Source organism: Cyclopterus lumpus, chromosome 21 (genome assembly GCF_009769545.1).
Source record: "Cyclopterus lumpus isolate fCycLum1 chromosome 21, fCycLum1.pri, whole genome shotgun sequence".
In the NCBI taxonomy this organism is placed as follows: Eukaryota; Metazoa; Chordata; class Actinopteri; order Perciformes; family Cyclopteridae; genus Cyclopterus; species Cyclopterus lumpus.
Genome location: NC_046986.1, coordinates 15,004,965 through 15,030,983, shown reverse-complemented (window position 1 = coordinate 15,030,983; position 26,019 = coordinate 15,004,965). Strand labels below are relative to the sequence as shown.

General features: G+C 40.2%; 1 protein-coding gene across 4 annotated transcripts; it reads right to left on the bottom strand.

Moving 5' to 3' along the window:
* Positions 1–524: 524 nt before the first annotated feature.
* On the bottom strand, positions 525–25,108 carry LOC117750203 (LIM and senescent cell antigen-like-containing domain protein 1). 4 transcript variants are annotated; one of them, XM_034561266.1, is made up of 10 exons: positions 24,895–25,108; positions 10,130–10,289; positions 8,223–8,289; positions 7,963–8,083; positions 7,049–7,198; positions 6,274–6,424; positions 4,793–4,885; positions 4,162–4,210; positions 3,921–3,996; positions 525–2,149 (listed from the first exon to the last, which is right to left on the bottom strand). In XM_034561266.1, the coding sequence occupies exons 1-10, from the start codon at positions 24,921–24,923 to the stop codon at positions 2,035–2,037; spliced, it is 1,011 nt and encodes a 336-aa protein (XP_034417157.1). In that variant the 5' UTR covers positions 24,924–25,108; the 3' UTR covers positions 525–2,034. The 4 variants fall into 4 exon arrangements, with proteins under 4 accessions (XP_034417157.1, XP_034417158.1, XP_034417156.1 ...); XM_034561267.1 differs by lacking the exon at positions 24,895–25,108 and adding an exon at positions 21,928–22,042 and having other exon boundaries at positions 1,224–2,149; XM_034561265.1 differs by lacking the exon at positions 24,895–25,108 and adding an exon at positions 18,908–19,173 and having other exon boundaries at positions 1,224–2,149.
* Between the last annotated feature and the right edge of the window lie 911 nt (positions 25,109–26,019).

Below are 26,019 nucleotides of genomic sequence, written 5' to 3'. Positions count from 1 at the left end.
CCTCACATCGGATCAGGAAAAACTCCCAAGATATAGAAAAAACCCTGTCTGTAACACATACTCTTTGCATTATTTGTGAGAAGGTATTATTCAAATAGTCTGTTAATTATTCTATATAACAAACATCAAACGCCAATAAAATATATCTTAGGCAAGAATAGATGTGACAATAAAAGGAAACCTCCATTAATAATGGCAATGGTGTAAACAATTAACTATCCATGCATATTGCTTTATCAGGGACAGTTTAAGTAGTATATGTCTTTTAAAAGTACTAAAAGTGTGTGTTGAGTGTCATAAAGCCGTAATTACCTCTAAATCCATGTTGTCTGCGCTTGTAAACTTGTCCCAGAACACCTACTCAAGATGTTATTTATCTAAGAAATGATTTCACAGCTCAAGTCCAACATTTTTACTTTCAATGGAGAACAATGGAGAACAATCAAGCAATCCCTCCTTTAACATAACAAATAAATCAGAGCAATACGAAATTGTAAATCAAAACATTAACACATGCACACTGGTATCATTGAAACACAATGTTTATTCAGATGAGGCGACAGAATAAGGTATATTGAAAATAGCTTTCAATTCAAGTCTAGTACATGCACTTTGGTGTGTTTACATGAATAAATATCACAAGCAAAGATAAAATACAGTATAAGAGCAGTGTCTGTCTTTGTAGTCATCTCAGTCGATCAGGTAGTAAGATATCAAATAAAACTATCCAGCGGACCGATTTTAGTGGAGCTGAAGTTCAGAAGCTCCACTTCTACATGACAACTTATGTGGCAAAGGCAGTGAAACAGTAAAAACAGTCTATAAAATAGTGGAATGTGTTTTCCTAATAAAATACTATGTAAAAGATAAGCGTTCTATGATTAAAATATTGCTCAAGTGAAACTATTCCCCATTCGCAACAGTTGGCTTTCTTTCCTAAGAGGGTCTGAGCTCTGAGGAAGTCGGTATAGCCCTCTAAGAGGATCACTTTCTTTGGATTACAAACAGCAGAGACACATGTTCTCCAACATCCAACACTACCACATCGGGTCTCTGCACATGCCACCAGCCATCATGTTGCAATACACACAGCTATCAGTTGCCCTGCAATAAATCCTGTTACTGCGAAGCTTATTATGTTCAGTGTGTCAGAGGGTCTTTTTCTAATATCCAGTCACTATTGTGTATTTATTACTGTAAAGGAGAGTAGATAAAACAAAAACTCAACAGTATAAACTTGGGGTTTATTTTTGGCTGTTGTATTAGATCATACAAGTGAAACTAATACACTGGTAACTCAATGTTAATACCACTTGACAGAGATTGTTCCACACATAAAATGCATTGCACATTAGGCAATCCAATATACTGCATTAAGGAGGATACAGTATGATGTCAAACTGTAAATCCCCCCCCATTTTTTCCGACTTTATAGAACACACACACACACGCACGCACGCACGCACACACAATAAAAGAAAATACATGTTAGTGGAAAATAGAAAACATGAGAGGACCTATATCAATATTTATTAAAACTGTATTTTGCTCAACGTTCTTTGGGTTTAATGCATTATTATACAAGAGTAACAGCAACATAACAGAGGACACGTGGCTAGGCATCATGAGACAAGTTGGCAAGCAGAATTTTTTTTATCACTCATGTTTCAATGTTCTTTTAAAGCTCATTTTGAAATACAGGACCATCATCATCTGTGTTTACATGTAATGCATGTAAGGCAAGCATGTGAAAAATATTCAGTGCAGTATTTGACCCAAAAGGCACTGAACAGGTTAATTTCAAACCAGCTGACTGACTGACTAACAATCTGCCTGTTGGCCCATCCATCAGTTTCAAGATCATGAAAAGATCCTCTGTAATTGAAAGTACAAAAAGTAACTAAATTACCAACTTTTTATATTTAACATACCAATTATGTAAAACACACAAATGCTTTCTTTAAACGATTGTCAACTCTGGAAATGTGACTTGCATGGTCACCTGGGGGGTTCTCATCTACCCTCTTTTCCATTTTACTTCCGGGCAACAGTTTCAGACAGCTTCTTCAGCCTCTTCTTCAGCTCCAGGGGGAATTTCTCGTAGCACTTCTTACACACCGGCTTCATGTCAAACTCCACAAACTTGTTCCTGTGTGAAAGAGAGTTAAAGCAACTGTTACAGTTTGGACGTTATATTTCATCACTCCCTCAATGTCAATATATGTCTGCCAGTATTACACATGGTTTTGTAGCTTGCTGATTTCTAGATACAGTCTTGAACACTGACGATTTCATATCTAAACTAAAGACTTCTGCAACGGCACATGAACACACATTTAAAAAAAGCTAAATTCTGTAGCCAAAAGGTCAATATTGTGGATGGGAAGTTTAGAAGTTTATTATTTTTATCACTAACTGATCCGAATATAACTTTTTTTTAAGTTGTCCTCGTCTTTCTCCTTGCCTTATGTATACAATGTGGGGGGAAAATGTCTAAATAACATTTGGTTTTGTTCTTTGTATAGTTCCTGAGAAATGGATTTTTCTTTTCTTTTTTAGATTATAATTTGTTTTCTCAATTTATTAGCAATTATTCACAGCAGACCGTAGAGAGATAGAGAACGAGAGAGAGAGAGAGAGAGAGAGAGAGAGAGAGAGAGAGAGAGAGATGGCATATATATGTGATATTAAGAAAATTAAATTTGTAATAGTATACAGTACATAATACACATATAGTTAATCCAGCGCCTCTCCTTTAATTATACCAACACTGGCAAGCTCTTTAAACCCTCCCTCCCCTCAGCTGTCCTGGACGACATTTGTTCCGAAAGCAGATAATCGCTGGCAGGACCAGGGCACCTGTTAAACCAGGTGGGACCTCAGCACTTCCACAGCTGGGGCCAGAAAGCTGTCGGAAGTGATTATAGCATTCCCCTTTATATCCAGACAGACCGAGGAAACAACGCATTCCCTTCGCCATGTGACTCATCTGATTTGCCTGTTTGCGTCGCAGAGGTTACCAGAGTGCAAGCCTTAATCCTGACTAGTGCTTCTGGCCGAGAGGTGATCATGTACCGACACATTTCCAGTGTGAGGTCACTCAATGCATATTCAGCCTCTGCTTTCCTCATTTGGCTTCACAGCCAGATGAAAAAAACGGTTGTACGAGGAATAAAGAAATGTGTCATGGAGCATGTTTGAAATATGATGACCATGAAACGTAAAAAAAAAAAAATAGAAACAGGAAGTAAGATGGAAACTGACCAAAGGAAGAACAGTTGAAGCGAGGAGAAAGAGCGGATCACAGACACATGGGTATCATTAATTTCTTCTTCTTCTCTTTTGAGTCGCGTTCGCGCTTGGCCAGCCGCCGTTTCATGTCGTCCGGCAGTCGTTCATAGCAGTGCTTACATACCGGCTTCAGATCCACCTCCACAAACTTATCTCTGACGGAGCAGGGAGGAGGGAGAGATGGCGCAGAAGGGGAAGAGAAGAGGAAGGGCAGTTGGAGAGGAGGAAGAGAAAGACATTGAGGAGTCATGAATAGAGGGAAGAAGAAGGATGAGAGGGCAAAAAAAAAAGAAGAGGTAGGAGAAGGAGGAAGAAAGTTGGAGTGGTTAAGCACACAAGAGGACAAAGAAGAGGGATGATGAAAAGGGAGGAGAGGTGAACAAGACACAGGATTATAAAAGGTGGAGAAAAAAAAAATCAGGAATAAACAGGATTGAAATACAGACAGTTAACAGCAGTTAATAGTCCCAGATACAGGGTAGTGAAAGAGAAAAAGGACAAGCAAAGAGCGAGCCTGGCCAATCAGGGATCTTAACTAACACCAACTAGGTACATAATCTATCTTAATCCCACTCCGTGGTGACACTATCAGTGTTACAGCATGTCACTGAGACTTGTGCATCACTTACTTGAGGGTGAGCTTGGTGTTGCAGGTAGAGCAGGCAAAACAGTTGACACACCAAGCCTTGTTGAGGGCAGACACCACTGACATAAATAGAAAAAAACACTGTCACACGAGACACTGTTCCAATTCACCATCAAGGTAAGAGGTGCAAACGAACACCACATACATGTTAGCCGGGCAGCACGATTAGTGATCGCTCCCCCCATAAAACAATGTGTATTTCAGATTGATACAAGTTTTCTTACCATCTCCTTCAATAACACGGTTGCAGTGGTAGCAGACATCTCCAAACAGCTGAGTGTGACGAAGGAAGAGAAACAGAGAGTGAGCAACACCGTGACTCAAATCTTATATGAGTTATAATATTCTGTAACACAAATGCAGCACTTGTAGTCTTTATATATCATGGCTCACATAACATGCTGTATTCAGAAAACGTGCAAACAAACACAGGCTATATGCTCATTTTGTCGTATTGTGTTGGGACAAAAAATGAACACTAGGTGGAGTCGTTACATTGACTAAATGGGGGACTTTCTTATCCGGAGTAGTTCAGTTTTGTTCAAAGCAATTTCTTTAGAATCTAGATTTATTTTGTTCAATTATCTGCCAGTTTATGCAATTCAAAAGGGAAGATTAACTGTAAAGCTGCATTCATGTGCAGTATATTATAAAATGGCTTCGCTAATTGGTACTTGAATTGCAAAAACTTAGCTGCAACTCAAATATTAGTTATGTTGACATTTTCCACATCATCACTTCATACTGAGCCTGTTTTGATGACTTACAAATAAATGGAGACATTTGACAGGCAAAATGTAGCAGAGCATGTTAAAACTTCTTTTGTGTGTTCAACATAAATATTCCCACGGTTACCTGGTTATAGTGTGTCTCACAGTAGGCCAGGCCCTTGCGTTCGTAGTGACGGTGTCCCAGGAAGGGCTTCTCACACTTAGCACACACAAAATGCTGCAAACAAACCCAAAGCCAAGTGCACGGTGTTAGCACAGCTGTCAGTCAGGACATAGCATTCAGACTGCAGCAGTCTGGCTGAGACACATCAGTTGAGTCCAGATGTCCTGCAAGTGGGCCCGAACCGAATACAGACAGTATAACAGACGTGTGAGAAATTAATGGTTGGATATGACAGAATTAAAAGGGGGATATTTACTATTTCTGAATGAGGACCCTTCATGTATGAGGACACCTTGGATGAGTAGGATTACACCAGTATGGATTTTCTAAAGCCAAAACTTGTGCAAGCATATATATATATATTTATCTGTCAATATTCAATGTTGTGAAATATGTAGATATTAATATACCTGAAATAAAGAACAGATTTCCACCATAATTGTATTCTTCTAGTGTGTGAAACGCCTCTGCCAGAGCACAAGATTATTAAATAAATAAAGACTATTAAAACTCTTCAGAGACCCTCATCAACCAAATACTTCACTGATTTGAGTACACAACAGATAAATATATCTTAAAACATTGTACAATATAAATAAATGTTGATTTCTGAATCAACTCGGTTGAGAATAGGATCAGGCATCAAGATAGAAGTTTATATCAATCTGGCCTGCTGATCATGCTCATGACCGGACCGACATTAATTGGTGAACTATTAGTGTAACCCTTGTATGGAGGCTGGGAGATTGGAGCCATGCAGGGAGAAGTAAGGCACTCTGCAGCAATCAATATCAAGGCCAATACTTAACCCCCTCACCATGTCAAAGTGTCTCTCACAATAGGCTCGACCACCTCGCTCAAAAAACGGGTGGCCCTGAAACGGGCGCTCACACACAGTGCACACATGATGCTTTATGTGGAGCAGGGAAGGCAGGAAAATGAACTCAAAATGTGAAGAGACAGAAGAAAATATGAAGACAGGTGGTGGAATGACACCAGAGAAAATATAACAAAGAGACAGGTGATGGAGGAATGACGTATAGAGCTCGGAGGTGGAGCGCAATGAACCTAACTGTGGAGATAAAGCTGGGAAAAGTATGAGTCACACATATGGCACATATTAAAGTAAACTCATTTGAAATAAATTAATACAAAAAAGAACTAGAGACAACAGAACTGAATGAAAAGGTATTCTCTGTTTCTCAGTAAGTAAATTGCATTTAGCAGGAAATCCATCAAATAATGATTGTAAACATTGTAAACTTCTGTTCGGTTCTGTATATATAGAAAACAGAGTAATAATAATTTCAAATACATCTGGGCCTTATCGGGTGGACAATACCAAACAAATTAACTCATTCAAAATGTGTGAATCCAGTGAAAATATTCAAGTAGCGTCTACTAAGCTTCAGGTAACCATGCTTGTTTTAAAAAGTTCATACCTCCACATGCCACTGTTTGCCCATGGCATTAACCACACGGCCCTCAATGGGTCTCCTGCAGGCCCCGCAGATGGGGACACCCATCTTGTCATGGCAGGGCAGACAGTAGAGCTCCCCCTTCAGCTCCCTGGCATCAGCCGTCAGCTCCTTACTGCAGAGAAAGAGGTAAACAACACCACATGATCTCTGAGGGTTTCAATTATAGGTTGTAATTATAATACGATTAAAGACTATTTCACATATCATCATGAGTGACCTGGACTGAGTCTGATCACAGCATGGGCTGGACACACACACCTTGTGTGTGTATATTGGATTGCAACTACAGAGTTTGTCCACAAGAGAGCAGTACTGGGCCCATCATTTTTGTGGCAGATTGAATGTGCTACATGTGTTTAAATGTTTTTTCTTGTCTGCATAAACAATGCACTTCTGACATATTTGGTTGGATCTCATAAGTTTCCATGAACAGAATATTTCATTAGCGAATTATTAGAATTGCAGCAAATTTGTATATCTCATCTCAATATATTAAATAAACTGGATTCTAGCATCGAAGTGTGCATAAACCTGGCAGCATCATAACAAATGAAGTGTGAAGCTGTCATGGGATTAAACAACCTCTCTCAAAAGGCTGAGGCGTTTTCAGAACTACTCACAACCTGACTCAGCTTGCATCCACCCTTCACTGTAGCCTAAAGTCCTCCCACTGCCTTCATGCTCTGAATGATTTGTGAGACACAGCTGGAAACAGTTTCTGTGTGCACGTGTTTACCCGCAGTTGTTGCAGTTGAAGTGATCCGGGTGGTACGGGTCATTCTTGAACAGAAGGGGCTGCTCCTCAATAATGGCGTGGCACTTCTGACAGATGTACTTTCCGAGGCCACGAGCCTTCTCTCTGTTGTGACATGGACGACACAGGTGCCTGATGGGAGGGAGAGGAGCAGATGAGAGGAGAAATTGACACCAAGAGACGGATGGAGAGATACTTGATAAAACACTTAACTGATCTTCTGAGATAGATTAGTAAAGTAAAGGCCGGCACCAAATAGTTTCGAAGCTATGAAGCTATAATCACAACGTTGATGACAACGTTCTAAAGCAACTGTTCAGCTCTTTATTTTTTGCATTTATTCGGTTTAAACCGAGTATTTCTGCACAGTTGCAGATGAAAGTTAGGCACCACTGATATCATTAATATTATGCCATTTTTAGAATTAGATTCCAGTGGTGGCTGGCTAGGGTAGTTTCCAACCCGTCCAAAAATTTCCTACAACTCCAGAGCATCAGAATAAAAAGAAAAAAAGATAGATGTGATCAAAAATGGTTTGTTCTCCCGCTTATCGCTTACAAAAGGGAGGCAGACACCTGTAATGAGGGGTAGGTCTAACAGCATTATAAACTAAATATATAGAACCACAATAACACTAAATCTTTTTTAGGGTGAAAATATGACGACAGACATTCAAAGCTTCATATACGGTCTGTCACCTCAGCTGACACCTTTTAAAAGAACAATTAAAAAGGGAGGTCAACGAGGACAAGGTCCTTAGAAGTATTGACATAGCTGTAGAGAAGATAAAACAGCATCATAGAAAACATCATCCTACCTTGCAGTAGACATAATCTGATATGATTAAACAACTTATCACCGGTGGAATGATGCTAACTGGTTGTAGAGGAACTGACCTTCCAGCATTCTTAACAAATCCAACATCAGCGAGTACAGCCTGGCAGATATCACAGCAGAAACAGTCTGGGTGCCAGCTGTTGTTCATTGCCTTGATCACACGGCCAATGATGAACTCACCTGAGGGAAAAAAAGACGATTATGGAGAACTTGTTCATGGATATTGTTCAAAAGGGCATGAACTCAAAGCTCCATCTCCGTCTGACCCTGAACATGTAGGATGGTGTTTATTCTCTGTTACTGCAGTTCCTGTACTTACCACACTGGTGGCAGCAGGGAGCGAACAGCATCTGGAAGTCATGTTCGCAGTATTTCCTGCCTTCAAACTGTCAACAGGTTTCAAACCATTTGTAGACCGTTAATTTAAGCACACAGCTGTACATCAACACAACATAATGGCAATGACATTAACAGTATATCCTAAACTAAATATTTCCAAACCGCTATACAGAGAAATATATTCCAACACTCTTACTAATAGAGTGCTGCAGGCATGACAGATTTTTGTTAGCATCACCCTGGTTCACTCGGCAAAAAGCCAATGAGATTTTTTCTATTGGATTTATTATCATTGCGCAAAATAAGCTCTGTGGCAAACAAACATTTATAATGCGTGCACATTTTCTTTCAGACAGAGAATCTTTACAAATGGACAACCACTTTTATGATTTATTGACATGATGTTTAGTTATCTCATTTAGCCACTTAAGATGTGTGACAGTGTCATAATTCACAAATGACATATTTTATGTTGTGGAACAAGACGTGAAAATCACTTACACTTGTGTTTACCAGAGAGCATATTTCAGGCATCCAACCCACAACCCATTTTTTTTTTTTTTTGTATCTACTGACTTGAAGAAAGCCAGGTGTGCAAACATGCTAACTCATACTGGGGTTTTATGACTCATTCCTGCTGAACTCTATGTTATGTTGATAATTAAAAAAATATGTATTTGTTATCCAGCAAAAAAACACAGGAATTTTTGTAAGTAGTAGCTTGAGAGCTACTTTTGACTACAGCTTAGAGAGCATTCTGGAGTAGCAAGCTTAAATCTATCAAAAGAGTAAAACTTGAAATGATGAAGCTGGATGACACGCGTGGCATTACTGTTCTTCATTTCATCTGTTGGTCTGTGTGAATGTGCAGCATGAAATGCAGATGTGGGCTTGAATATCTAAATCACATGGCCCAAGTCACAAGTTTGCACATGATACTATTCTGGTCAAGCATGGCTATATACTGTACTGGATGCACACTGTAGTATTCCAAACAGCAGTCGGTACACACTAAAGCACATTAGCTGTACCAAAGCAGTACTTAATAATGTACTGAGGAGACCAAAAATATTTTCAGAATTTCTACAGAATTAAAATGTATATCAATACTTATTTGTGTGGCTTTTATGTTCTTTCCACTTTAAATATACAAAGCCAAAATATGTATGGTCCTACCTTTCCTCATACATTGGCAGGCTACTGCTGGTCATCACAGAGAGAGGGGGCCGAATGTTGCAAAATATATGGCAGCGGGTTCAATTATTTACAGAGACCTAGAGGTTAATGTGAATCCTTTAGCTTTGATGTTCATATTGATCGGTGCATTAGTGACATAAAATCAGCAGGTTCTCTGGGGCCCGCCGGAGAACCCTCAGGCCTTGTGTCAAGGCTGGTAAACAAATATCTTACTGGAATGGGCTTCAAATAATTCAATGCCGCATTTGGATTGTGCTCACCCGTCTTTATTTACCTCAACAGTACCGTGTGTTTAAATTCTTTGTCTGAGGAATGTGCACCAACAACAGCCGTGCCATAAACAGTGATCTAGCTGCCTGGAAAAGAGAAAGCCAGTTCATGGCCACTGGAAATGTATTTTAAGCTTCTAAAACAAGTGGAACCATGATCAAATTGATCTTTTCACGGCGTGTACAGGCAATAGATCCAAACATCTCCCAAACCTATTGCTCTTTGTAGACATGCTTCAATGTTAATTGATCATATTTGGGCTTGTCTAGACCAATCAGAATAATTTTAGCATTGATTCAGATTGGCTCAAAAAAGTCAAACCAATTTGGAATGCACGTGTTTATTGTAATCCATTGCATTTTGCATTTTTTAGATGATGAACGTTGAACTGAAAAGACCTTTGTCAGAACAAAGTGTTACCTCATAGAAGAGTCCCTCTGGGAACTGTTGGAAACACTGGGCGCACACAAAGCACTGCTCGTGGTAAAGCTCCCCGTTGCTGTTCACGATCTTCTCAGCCGGGGCAAAGCCACTCTTGCAGCGCTCACACATGGCGTTGGCCAGAGCATTGGCCATGTTGCTGAGAAGAACAAAAATACCATCATCAGGATCAGAATATACTTACATAGTCCAAACACTCATGGGCATTAAAAATAGTAGACATAATAATTAGGAGCAGGGAATGCAATATCTAGACTCCAGAACAAAATGAAATCACAAATACAATCGAGCACATTTACTGGAAGCAGGTTTGAAAGAGTAATTATATATGACACACACACATAACATAGGCTATATTCACAGCTTATTATTACACTCATTTCATTTCATGTTAGTTTTGTTGATGGTACTAGTGCTTTTTTTTGGGAAACCTCAACCTTAAATGTCTCAAACAAAGAAACATATACAATTATAAGTGTGTTAATAAGATGGTATTCTGTTATAGTTCTGTAATATACTTTTTGTTGTCTGACATGCACAGTATATGTTGAACCTAATTTATAACACAATGTATCTATATTTAATTTAATTTGTTTAATTCTAAATCATAGGCCAGGGCCATGCCAGGACACGTCGAATACCAATAATTAAACATCTATCACAGGTTTCTTCTGCCATGAACAGCTGGAAGATGTACTTAACACAAGGAGAAGAGAGAAGAGAGAAGAGAGAAGGGAAAATGTGATGCAAGATCTTATCGGCCCGTGCACATTCTTGGTTCTAGGTTTATTTTGGCTCCACTTATCAGGGTGTGGGGATCATTGGAGGTGGGAAACCTACATGTTGTCTTTTGAGAGTCGAGCTGAAGTTACAGTTCATACAACCGCACCGTTTCCACAGTGCGTGATGTGTTCACACTACAAGCGACACAACAACAGGCTACAAATCATTTTCAATGGAAGCCAGTCACATGAAGCAACACACTGACGGCCGGCACTAACGTGCAAAAAATCAAAGTTGAGCAAAGATATAACAATTGTATATTTCTTTTTCAACCTGTTATGTTCCATAAAAATACAATAAAAAGGCCGTTAGCCAGTTCATAGTAGTTTTGTAACTACAGAACTGTCAAAGAGCACTTGAGCAACATTTCAACGGAGCGTCAATGCAACAATGTTGCTGGCCACCTTTTGTTGCTTTTGTCTCTCTTAGTCTGAATAGAGCATACGTGATGTGTGGGCGCATGCAATAGGGTCAATATCATGTAAGAAACTGCCAAGAACCACTAGTCAGACACAGCCCGATGACTGTCTTAAGAACAAACCTGGTGTGACAAATGAAGCCAATCATCAAACAATAAGAATTGTTTTACTACTTCTCTGCAAAACATGACATCAGGGGCCCCAGGCTAAGAATCTTTTCCATTGGAGGCAGTGGTGCCAGAACCTGACACACAAATGAGGTCACACCCCAAAACCTGCCACATGGCTTCATACAATATTTATGCATATTGGTCCAGTATGTATCTGAATGACCTGAAGTAATCTTACAATTGGATAATTCTCTAATAATAATATAATATAATGTATATTATCACATTGCCCAACCCCTTCATCTATTCCGAATTTATGCTCAGGCTGAACCTGAATCTTGCGAACGAAGCAAATTTGAAAAATTACAACATACTAATTAATCTACACTGCTTTATACCTGAAAGAGGTGTTAAAAGAGGAAAAGAAAAGGGAAGAGAGGTTGGTTGGACCATCCTGGTGTCTCTGCTTTGTTTGAAAGGTCAGAATACCAAAGTGTATCCAGGCAACACACACACACACACACACACGTTCATATTAACTTAGTTAGATCCATTTGGGAATTACCAAAATTCCCCAAAACTTCCAGCTCATCACTCTAAACTGCAGATGGAGGAATAAGCACAGCTTCCACCTGGGTCCACACCTTAAACTTATCAAATACATGTTGTTCTATATACCCTGCCTGGCCTGATATCACACATGCAGACAGCCCTGCCCTATCCAAAGGATTTTTGGGAGGAAGTGACACATCCCTTTGGCATTTCCCACCCTCCTATCTGCCTCTAGCACCCTGCGGGAGTGAGAAACAAGCCTATAAGTAGTAAAGAAATAAAACGTTTTTTTTCCTTCATTAAACTCAATACAATTGCCAATTCTCAGGCTTATTGGTGTAACTTGAGGGTGTTGTTAGTATTGCCAGACAGATATTGCCAAAAGCTTTCTACCAACTGCCAATAGTGTCCTTCAAAAACACTCCTTCCACATTGTAAACCCTGCCATGCTGACCTGTGACTATGAATGGAGGCTGCTTGTCAGCAGAGAGAAAGGAAGCAGACTATCACTCCTGCCTTATGTCAGATTTCGCATTTAAATACCACACGTATGGGCTTTAATGTCATTTTTATTTCCTGACCCCACGTCCACGTTTTCCTTGCCTGATCAGTCAGAAATATGCTACGTATATTTAGCCTTACTGCCCCTCACAAACACATACTTGGAATGCCAGTTTGCAAATTCTACTTTGCATAACAACTTGGCTCAAAAATAGCCCTTCCTGTGTGCTCACTCCTGTCGCGCTCAGAGCTATTCCTGCACAAACATGGCACCCATTTTAACTAAATCAAACTGGCTAGTCGCCCCGGCTACTAGAATATCAGAATTCTTCACATTCTGTAACACTACAGTAAGCTCAGTGCACACACAGTAGAACCATGTCAGCGTACAAGCAGACCGAATTCCTTGCCCCCCCCCCCCACCCACACACACACAAACTCAACTGGCAGTTCCCAAAATATATCATTCTTAATCTGTCAGTAATTTAGTGATGCGGTAAATCATCCCCCAATCACAAGTCAGGGAATCAAGCAAGAACTCCTGTCCTGATACGACCGATACGACATTTAATAATAACATTTGAGAGACGAAGTGTGTTCTTGAGAAGGAAAAAGCCTGACAACTATCATGTTAACCTCATTTCTAACTCTGTTAAAGGACCAAAGACTCCTCATTTGGGGAAACTATTATTCTGGTTGGCAACTAACTACAGTTCTTTAACTCCTGTCTTCTAAACTGTGTACTTACAATCGAGCATAAAAATCACAAAACTCCTTATAGACTTTGACATCACTCTTTCGTCTCTGGGACTTGGAGACTGGGACCTCAGCCTCTCCCCCGTCACCGCCCTGGAGCCTCTGGTGGTAACCGTTCCTCTCCCCCTGAGGAACATGATCCGGTGCTTCTCCATCCTCAGGTATTGACGGCGGCAGGACGCGACCGTTCATCTCCATACTCATCCACAACAGTCCAAAATTAACTGCAGAAGTCCCCCTCACACCTGTGGTAAAGTCACTGCTGTCAAATATTAAAACCTTCCAATAGTAATCCTCTGTGCTTTGTTCAATGTAAGTTTCCACTTCCAGTAATGGGAAACGCTATCCAGTAAACAGTGGGAGCTGTAATCCACATCGCAAGAAGGAGAACGAAACACTGATCAGACTGCACTGGGTGTACTCTCCCTCTCCCTCACACACTCACTCCCTCTCTCTCATTCCCACATCAACTCTTTCTCACACAGTCAGTCACCCCTCCTGTCCCACTCGCTGTCTATTCTTGGGCAGGTTACTGAGACTCAAGAGCCCACCCTGACGCCATCCAGACAGAGGTCACTGTGCCGTCTCGCACGCACGCACGCATGCACGCACGCACGCACGCACGCATGCACGCACTATATTTTAAAAGATGTTTTACATCCCTGATTTCTCCAGTCTATGTTGATATGACATCAATCTGTGAGAGTGTGTGTAACAGCTGGAACTCTCAGTTATAAATATAACAACGTGGCTCCAACTCCAAGTATTGCGCAAAGTAGGAATGCTGCACAAGAAAGCGGAGACGCTAAGCTGATATCGAAGTAGTTTGATATTAATACGACAGAAACAGAACAGATTAGTGTTTGTTTTAGTCATTGTGTAAACACACTAGAGCTAGAAATTAACTGGCAGTACACAACATACAGGGCCTGAAGTGGAGCTAGATGTTGTCTAATCAGTGATATGATGCAATCTAGTTTGTTGAATTAAATATTTATAGTGTAACAGATCAACGCTACACTGATTTGGGCTGGAATCTGAAATGATTGAATTCGCCCCCCCATCACACTGGTTAGCCATGTCTGCTGATTGTTTATGGACTGCTTATTTTCCCTGGCGGGATAAAAACTCAGGGCATAATAGAAACATGGTCTGTGTGTTTTCCAAGTGAGTCAACAAAAAGGTTTTAAACAATTATCTGAAGCCTAGAGCTACAATTATACGTTATGTTAATCATCCTCAGAAAGCCCATATAGACATTCCTTTAAACCGACTAATCTGTGTTTCCCCTGGGTAAATGGTAGCTATTGATGTGGTTAAACTCAACTAGCATCTCAAATGAATGACCACTTCCCAAACCATCAAGATAACATTGGGGCAGATCCGGATATACACTTCAGTGAGACCGACATGTTGCTGCTGTGTTAATCCTGCAAAAAACAATGGGATATATGGGAACAATTAATATATAAATCTATAAAAAGTTCAAAACACAATATTCTAGACCTTTGTGTGTGTGTGTGTGTGTGTGTGACCAGCTGAAACATGCCTCTGAGTACTCTTCTACATGACTCCAAATTCTACAAATAGACACCAAGTAGAGCCTCAACTCCAAACTAGGTGCTGGCAGCTGCTGTTTTGTGTCTGTGTTTGCAAGAGAGTGTTTTATACCTCGTATACCTCCTAGGGACCAACTATACCTCCTCTGAAAGGGGCTGCCAAACTGCATACATTTAAAGTCATCCATCCTCTTTTTTTATTTAGTTATTTGAATGCAGTTTTGTTGTGTATTTTATTTCGGCGGATTTCATTTGTGTCTTCAATACACCATCTTTACTAAATGCATCATATTAGCATGTTTTGTATTCTTTTCAACTTAAACACAAGTAATGGTGTATTGTTGTGTAGCATATTAAGTATTGATTAACACTGTGAATGGCTCCTGCCATAAAAAAACTCTACTATTCAGTCTCTATCAAGGGATTGTTTAGGTTCTGAAATTGATTAATTAATGAATGACATAATGAGCCAAATAGTTCACCGGACACCATGACCCTTTAAGAGCCTTTCTAAAGCAGAACATTGACTGCATAAATGTCTCCCGTCGTTAGCTGGGGGGATCTATTGGGAATTTCATCCACTGGGAACCAGTGTTGAGTGACTGGGGTACAATGGACAGAGGGTGGAGGCTTAACCGGAAACACAGCTTTCCTCCAGATTACAGTCATTGCCATGTTGCAAGGTGATCCACCCTAAAATGAGAGCTTGAGAATTATTCAGCTCTCTGGTGTCCAGAGTAACATAGAATTATTCTCTTTTAATTTGGGCTAAATTAAACTTTAGCATTGAACATAATTAATATATACACATGATAGAATAACATATTGAAAGTCAAAATCATAAGATTGAGGCTAAACATGGCACTGCAACACCCTGTTCTTTGTGACCAACTTCCAACTACCATGACTGACAAGTGATGAGACAAACATGTTTCACTTACTGATACACACATACAAATAAAGAGCAGAGAGACACTGTAATAAATTAAATTTGCAAGAATAGCCAAGAAAACAAAACATGCTGTTCTAGTGAATGCCACTGTGACAGTTAATAGTTTACAGTAATGTTATGCCAGTGCTGGACTTAATGACACAGATTCTCAAAGGCCTCACATGGAATTGTTCATATATATAGGCTTTAAATTTGCCACGTTCAATGATTTAACTGATGCCATTTCAGCATCTGCGGTAAAACTTTAGGAGCCGCCATTGTTGTTTAAAAGGGATAGTCGCCTCTCTGTGTCGTCACACAAACCTCAACCGTGTTCGTACCTGGCAGTAGCTCCTCACGTGACACTTCTGACACAAACACAGTACTTGAAGCTTTGGAATTTTGTGGGCTTGTGATCGAGTGATATCCCCAGAATCCAGCTGTCCAACAAAGTACGGCCTCTTTCTTTTGTGTGCTAAATATACCAGACGTTGTCACACTTCATTAGAAAAGGGCAACAAAAAAGAATTTGAGAAAGAGAGAGAATGTGAGTGCTGAATGTCAACCTGAACTAAAAAAAATGGCTACAGCAACTGTCAGCAGTTGACAAAGTGTGGGAGTCTCCTGCAGTGATCCTCAACAGCCTATGTGGGTGTGGATTCAGTCAGAAATATTAAAGCCAATAACACCATGTCAAGCATTTGTCCATCACATTCCTCGTCTGAAAAAAACATCCCCTGACCCCCCCCTCTCCCCCCAATAAAAGCATTAGATAGGCAAAAAAGAACATGGAACCGGTGTAGACATGACAATAAATAACTAGGAAACATAAACTATGAACAAAACAAACTATGGAGAGTTTTTATCATGTTCCAAAAAGGGACGCTACATCTACTGAACCCGAGGACGATTAGACAAGAGTTTGTTTCCAATGCCTTGTAGACGACATCACTGCTTGATCCTGGAAGTATTTGTTTTTTCAGTTGGTGCACCGTTGGTGTGTATCTTGGATTTGTTTGATTAGCTTGTCGTTGAATTCTTGTTTCCCCACTTAAACCTCAACAATGATATATTTGCCTCATATTGATGTTGACTGTCTATCTAGTAAGGATGGATTAGGCTTTCAAATAAGTCATCCAATAAATAGATACATATACATTTACTGCGAGATGAGCAGATTCAAACAACAAATCAAATACACCCTGCTCACACACACACACCCCCTCCCCACAGACTGTGTCAACAGCAACCATGGCAACAGAGATGAGGGGTGCTTGGCGAAACCATTTACACACACACACACACACACACACACACACACACACACACACACACACACACACACACACACACACACACACACACACACACACACACACACACACACACACACACACACACACACACACACACACACACACACACACACACACACACACACACACACACACACACACACACACACACACACACACACACACACTGACTGTGCAAACATAATTCATGACTACAATTTCCTTTGTTTTGTACTTTTTGTTCCTGACGCCCAACCTGACCTGCACTTTCAAGGTTCATTTCCACTTAAATCTACAGCACAGACTGGAACAAATACAACCCAGAGATTAACAATAACATGTCAAACATACTTTCTCAATAATGAACAATTTGTTTTTCAGTACTTTTATTTTACTTGTTTGGGTCAGCGATGCAGTGGTTCAGATGGTGAAAAATACATATTTAGGACTGCCATCATATTTAAACAGTATGGGATTATTGTTTTGACCAAAAACTAATAAGAATCTACTTAGCATGTACAAGAATAATAGGTACTTTCTACCTATCACCACTGACAGGGTTTCCTTTGTCTGACTCTCTTAAAGCTATTTATTGTTTCGTGCCTCTCTCACATGCTTCGTATCTGCTTGAACTCATTTAATGATGCAACCTAGTGAAAAAAAGTTAGAAATGCTGCGTTGAATACATAAAAGCTGTGCTTCTCAAATAATACCCTACTGACAATACATTTCACAAACTTGCTCAACACTGACCCAGGAAATGAATTCCTCTCCAAACGTTTTACTTTCATTAAATGATACATAGTGCAAATATTTAGCTTGGGATAGACTTTGCACTGTGAAAACAATATAAAAAGAACCCGTCCGACACCAAATTAGTTTTGCATTGCATGAGAAGGAGAAAGGATTTAAGGCAAGAAATGAGTGTTAGTGGTTTGACTGGGGACACCTCTGAAGGGGGAGCTCCCTCTTTGTCCACATTCCTACATTCCTAATCACTTCAGGATCACACACACACACACACACACACACACACACACACACACACACACACACACACACACACACACACACACACACACACACACACACACACACACACACACACACACACACACACACACACACACACACACACACACACACACACACACACACACACACACACACACACACACACGACGATGAGAGAGACACAGAGGTGGTTGTGAAAGACCATCCAAAATGGTTACTATTGCATTGTGAAATCAATATTGCAAAAGACTGCACATGTTGTACTTGGTCTATCGCTGCTGGTCACACAACTCGGAGGAATTCCCCCATCAGCTGCAGTATTTGCTGATCAAATATTCAACCTCACTCCCCTTATCTATCCTTGTCAATACATGACACACAGAAAAGGATTATTTGGTAACAATACTGTTTCTGTAGCAACACAAACAAACCCGCTCTGATTCATTACAATATGCAATACATTTATTGAACAAGACTAAGCCCACTTTAAATAGTTCACCAAAACTCAAATAGAGTTGGTATCTTATTGTTAATTTCATCATTCCTAAGTAGTTCCTTAATGCACCATATCATTTCTACCTTGAGCCATTAAAATTATTCACATGTGCTGATTTTGTGCAACACCAGTGTGTCTTGTATCATAGAACACGTTTAGCTCAAAGGTGTACACCATCTAATAGGAGGAGTCACAACCCAGAATTAGGCAGAATATCAGCGAATCAACACACAATGTTATGCAAGTAAGCCATCAGCACAAATAGCTGTCATCACAGGGTTGAATCAGCGTGGCTTGAATGCAGTCTAATCAATAATTTGACTTTAGAGAGGTAGACTCACCTGAGGCTGTCCCCGACCAGACTTCCATAGCTGTCTGGTCTCTCCTGTCTTCGCCTGTACAAGTCTGAGTTTGACAACTCTTTGAGCCTCAAAGAGTTCATCTCCCCTTGGCCTCTCTCCCACACTTCCTTCCTTCCTTCCTACCCCTCGTCTGCTGAGAACACTCGGCCACAGTAAGACTCTGAAGAAAGTATGTGATCCAAACAAAAAGATGAAGTCTTGTGTCGTGCTTGTTCTCTCTCTCTCTCTCTCTCTCTCTCTCTCTCTCTCTCTAAAACACACCGCCACAGCTCACACCCTTGAGGAAGGACATATACGCAGACGTGTGGTTTCACAGCCTGCACACCTATCAAATACTTCTGGCTCCTCCTCCCCTTCCAGCAGCAGGTAGAGAGAAAAGGAGAACAAGTCGCAGAAGCGAGAGGCATTGCCTTCGCTGGCCTTTACCCTCTCTGTCCCTGATTACCTCCCACATCTCCCTGGCTCATTCCTTTGTTAAAAAGAAAGCCAGAGATTGACAAGAGAATACAAACAACGGAAGAGAAAAATAAAGGCTATTTCCCACACACGTATGATGGCAAGCAGCAAGATAATTATGCAGAATAGAGATGCACTAATCATGCTGACAATGCCATTTGAGGTCAGCATCAATTTTGTTTGAAGATGAAACCAGTTTTTGTAAAGGATCCCTCATCTTTGGTCATTAAAGAGCAATGTCAAAGACATTTTATAGTTACACAATAAACTTTATGAGCAATAATTACAGAAACAGTAGGTATGTACAAGATCATCATAAATATTGATACCAGTCAAATTCAATGAAAATTAAATTAACATGAGAAACTATAAAACAATCTATGAAGAAAGATGTCAAATTCAGATTTCATCTAAAACTGTAAGTACTGCAGTTTCCTTTTTACAAATGTATCAACACATATCGACATGATATCACTGCATATGTGTGATAAGCCAATATTGGTAGATCATTTCAGTTCATGAAAAGGGTATAAGATAAAAAAAAGTGTACTGCCACCAACTAACATTTGAGGCATACAACAACTTAATGTACCAATGTTTGGATTAAAAACTATGATCAGCCAGCAAGCAGTCTCATCAAGGCCAGGTGTGTTTTAAGACATTTTAAAACCTGCAGTCAGCATTTCAAGTTAAACAGCAGCTTGTTGAGAAGAGTGGGAAGCCGAGTAAAGCTGCACAAAAAGGAACAATAACGCTATAATCACCATGCTACAATGGAGTAATATTTTCACGTTTCAAGCATACACTTCATGCTCTTCATTTGACTTGAGCTCCTCTGTTGTAAACTGTGAGATTACGTCCCACCAGAAGCAAGACACTATTGTAAATGAGGAAAATGTCAATCGATGAATTATTCATCACAATGTCATGTGGGAACAAGAGATCCTCCCAAACAGACACAGCAGCCCCATATTTTCAAACAGAGCTGAAGGTCGCCTCCGAGACATGTTGAATGTTTGTTGTTTACGGACAAGAAGCTGGGACAGGCTTGGTCAGAGGACGTAAAAGCAATGTCAACAAGCGACTAAAGAAGAAAAATAGGAGTACTGACTGCAGCTCTGTAAAAAAAAAAAAAAAAAAAGCTATTTTATTAGCAATGACATTCTGAAAAAGCTTATTGAGGTTAACTGTGTTAAATCTGTGTAGCGCATTCAGTCTCCTATGGTTTTGATGGCTGTGGATGGACTGGTGGCTCCTTAATATGTACAGACAGGTACAATATGTACAGGCCTATGAACAGCACCTTCAGCAGCTTGCCTTGACCTGTTCAGCATTCCACATGGGCTTGACGAACACACCAAGTCTAAGCGCAGAATGTGAATGTGTGAACTTGAGTTCAAAATCAGCCTCGCGCCCTGGAGCTGCAGCAACTGGGTCACAGTCGCACAGGCTGACAGGCCTCAATATTCAGGCTTTTTATCTGTGAACAATTTACTCATTATTCAGTGCATTTGGAATGCACCTTCCCATAAAAAAACTTTGTTTAAACTGTCGACTGTCTAACAACTTTAATCTGAATTGGAAAGTCTTGTAAAAGTGACCACAAATTACACCACCTGCCCTCATTTAAACAGAATAAGTGTAATGCGTAAGGTATGTCGGCATTATGACCACTGCTGGGTTTCAAAGCTTAAACTGTTTTGGGTTGCTGTTTTGTACCGCTATAAATGTGCTGAGATAGCTGTCTTGTTACAAGCCCTCTCGCTGACTCATCACTTGCTCAGTTACACGCCAGAGCTTTCCTATATGAGCCAGAGATGCTCCAGAACCAACCTCTCTGCAACAGGAGGGCACTGCCACCACATGGACAACTCTAGTAGACAGCTGTTCTATCTACTTTTAAACCTCATCACTGCAAAACCTAAGACATTTTAATGATTCAAAATGTATTCCATACAAATACAAATAATTGTGGGATTGCAATGTGTTGTGCTCCTGAAATTGGCAATGTAACTAAGCATTTTCAAAACAGACACAACAAACTGAAAAATATTTCTAGCTTATTGTCTTTTTTCCATTGGACTTCTTTATCATTAATTTAAATGAACGGGAATCATGGCATCACTCACACATGTAAGAGGAAGCTTACAAATAAGTATACCCCAATAGTTCACATGCTGACTAACATTGCATAGATGTATGCAATAAAACACCACTGACATCAAGCTGACTCCCTAATTGCAAAATACACATTCTGTTATTTAATCTTTATTTATCTGTGATGGAAATCGATATTTAGGGAGACCTGGCCAAAACAGCCCACCAGTTACAGTTTAAAAATAAATAAACACAACAGACATACAGTCGTCAAACACTCAAGAAAGAGACCGACTCTAGCTCAGTACATAGTATGCAGGGGTGTTAGAACATGCACAACGCTCTATTATCAACAATGCAATATCAGCACATGAAGCAAGTAATGAAGCCTAACTGCCGATTGGACAATTACAGCTAGTTCTATCTGTAACATGAATTAATCTTACCAATGTTTCGTCTCAAACTGCAGTGAGATATTTTCGTTGTTGCTGAAGTCCCTCTGCTGTCACTGCAAACACTCCTACTGCCGTTATCTGAGTCGGCCTGGCCACATCACTTCCTGTTTGCTGTAGTGCGTGTGGATCTGAGTGTGTGTGTGTGTGTGTGTGTGTATGTTTGTATCCACTTATGTGCCCGTATGTGTTTGTGAGAGATGTGTAGAGTAGAGTCAGCACACAAACTTCAAACCCTGTGTGTGTGTGGTTTAGGCCTCCCAGACTGCCTGACAGGGGTGTGAGGAGGGGGAGGAGGGAGGTACTAGGTGGTTTGGAGAAGAGGAGGAACAACTAGGGGGTGAGAGGAGGTGCAAGGGGCCTTAAAATGACCAGACTGACTGTGATCAAGTTGTTCTCCAAGACCTGCCATGTTATGTGCATCTCTCCAGCCTCCATAGAGGAGGTGAAAGGCCAAACCAGTGCACTTTATACTGGGTGTGTGGATGATTCGTTATAACTTTGGGTGTGAGTTGAAATATGTAACACAACTCTGTCTTCTAGCTGTTTCACAACAGTTTGGGTTGTTAACTTGACTACAATAATATAAATCATGTGAGAGTTGGCTGGAAACTATGTAAATAGGAATAAAGCAAGCAAACGGCACACTTAAACACTAAAATACAGAATGTATTTGTCGGAAAGAATTAGGATTGTTTGCAAAAGCGTGCAAAATATCTGCAGAATAAAAATAATCATGTGCATATTTTATATAATCAAATTGACATGATAGATCAAAGCTGATGGAAGCGAGTAGATTTTCTGTGTTTTTCACAAATTTCTGCCACAACACAACATTATTATGGTCGCACGCACGCACGCACACACGCACGCACGCACGCGCACACACACACACACGCACACACACACACGCACACACACACACGCACACACACACCTCAAGGCCTTTTGATGTTTCATACGGACAGTAAGCTCTTTAGAATCTAGTCTAGTTTTAATAAAATCAGCTAAAATCACTCACTCTATCACTCAAAAAGCTTTGCCACAACTGGACCCTCGTGGTTTTATGTTCTACTCTGAGAGAAAATGTCTGCCTCAAAATAAATGCATTTTATTATGAAGACAGTGGGTGGCCTTTAATCCGCTTCTAGAGCATTACGGTCTCCAATGAAACCTCAAGAACTACTAAAGAACTACTATATCAAAATCAATAACTCTTCAAGTGTATTGTAGTAATAAATAAAATGCTGAGTGCTTTAAATGAATAGTTCACACTTCTCCCCACCACATGCATCAAGTACACACACAGTCCAATTCCTACATCACACAAGTTCACCGCTCTTCCAAACAAGGACAAGTTCACACTGGAGACTGGGACATTCTTCTAAGCTCTGGTTGTATCAACACAGAGTGCGATCAGATGAAAATGTAATACGTTGGGAATGCAGCAATCCTCTGGCCTTTAAAAGACTTGCCCTCTTACAGCTTTTAGTGTCCAGAGTGCTTTATAAAAGCCAGATTCATCCCAGGCCATAATTAACTCAGCAGTGCACACAGCAGCATTCACACTAGTGGAAGAAATATGGCTCTGAATAGCAGTCCCCAGGGAATGGATGGCCAGGAAGTGGTCAGAAAGCAATAACTACTGTCCAGTGAGTTTGAGTGGACATTCCTGTGCGGGGAGGAGGATGATGTGCAGAAAATAGAGGAACATCCTTTTTCCTTCTTTAAAGTGTCTTTGTTGTTAAATTAATTAGACAGTTTGCACATCCGCATCTATGGTATTAACACACAAGTTCAGCCAGAAAAGTGAGAGAGAAGTAGGAATTGTGTCTGATTGTCAAGCTAAAGAGGGTTTTCCCTCATATGGAGGAGCAAATCTATTGACCTCAAGAACAACACACACACACACACACACACACACACACACACACACACACACACACACACACACACACACACACACACACACACACACACACACACACACACACACACACACACACACACACACACACACACACACACACACACACACACACACACACACACACACACACACACACACACACACACACACACACACACACACACACACACACACACACACACACGAAAGGGAGTAACAATAAGCTATGACAGACACGGTTTAGATTCCACTCGTCTAGTGTCTCATTGTGTTAAAACATCTGAAAAGGGGATGATACCTTTTCATAAGGAAATTACACAATAGAGTATCTGTTGCTTTTTGGACATCCTCCTTGCACATAATAATCTGACTATTGTTGAGTTTTGGAAATAGCATGATTCATAACATGTTTAAAATAATACTTTCTAAAAAAGTGAAAAGATTTATTTAGGGGATTATTTTGCCAAGATCATAAAACTGATTTTTACATGCGTCAGAAAGAGTACAGCTAAAGTAATTCAATCCAACGTTTGAACTGAACAAAGCTGCAATGATCTCCCTCTCAAACGGAAGTGGAGCAGATATGAGCCAACAGTGCGTTATAAACTTTATAAGCCCCGAGAACAGCACACCCTTTAATTTAATCTCAACGCACAGACTGGTCCGCCAGATGAAAGCTTCCATCTTTGACCCGGCAGAGGGCGCTCGCGAGCAGTTTAAGTGACCGAGTTGAGATTGTATACATCCTTAAAGTAACCAAGCTACGTCAGCTAGCTTCACATGGTTAGTGTGTAGCGAATAACACTCTCACGTGTCGCGATAAAAGCTATTTTCTTGCACACAAAAGCTAGTTTTATTACACGAAAGGCAACACTAAGAGATGTTGAAATGGGTTTGTCAGGACTAAATTATAGTTTTCCTAGCCCATGAGAGAAGGGAACAAACCGTTGGCTGCGTCAGTTTTTTTTCCATCCAGCAAGAAACTGTCAACTTCCCAACTTATCAGGAAAACGTCTCTTTTTCGAGAAACAGTTTATAAACTCCTCACTTACCCATTTGTCATTTCGGTAATGCCGAGCATCCCTCCACTTTCTCCCGGACCAGACTAGTATTGTCTGGCTTCAGTTGCTGATGTCCAGATGTTGTACAGTCAGAGGATGTAACGCTAGCGAGTATTGGTTTTCACAGAATGGCGAAGAAGACGGGCCTCGCCTCTGTTCAACAAACGTCAAAGCGGGCTCACAGGAACGTCCCACTTCTGCTTATGACTTTCAAAGTAAAAACATTCTGCTCTTGAAAGTGTCTCACAGCGAAGTCCCACTATCCATTTTATTTTGAAACAAAATTAAATAAAAATACAAACAAAACAGAAATAATAGAAACTTCCATAATGTAATTATTATTTCTTAACATATGATACGTTATATGTTATGATTCAGTTGAATTTGTTTATACCATTTTACAAATATATGTGAAAGTACAAAGAATAAATAAAGTAAAAAGAAAATAAAGATTAAAACAAAAATACTAAAGACATTTAAAATATTCAAAAAGAATAAAGTGATGGTGAAAAGCTATGCCTATTATTAGCACAATATACAATGATGCTTGTTTTGGTTTAATTTCTGTTCAGCAAACTGTTGTATAAGCAAGATTTGCACACAAGCACTTTAATCGAATATGCAATGTGATCTAAGTAAATAAAAAACTATGATAACATATATGTGATTGTACCAATAGGCGTGTTATGGTAGGAAAAGCACAAGAGCGATTCTTTAAACAAATCGGTGCTTTTACTTTGAAGGCCACAGCACTCGTTGCCTGTTTATCTGTGTAGCTTCTCATTCAGTCTGGGAGCTGCTGCTGGACAATTACAATTACAGTTTTACAGCTAGAGAACGGCAACACCCGCCCTGCGAACTCAGTGCAGAGTGTGTTTGTGTCATAGCAGATAAGACGTGCAGCCTTCTTGTTATTAGATTGCTGCTGACTGCTCCAGCAAACTGTATTAAAAAAAAATCTGATTTCGTCTACACGTGAAGCATCAATTCAGGATAGCTATATGGAAAGTTTGACTTTTCATTTTTCTGGCCACCGGAAACTACAGAAGTTCAACATGGCGAGTTGGTGCCGTGAAGAAACCTATCCCACACCAATAACCTTACTTTTAAAGGAGA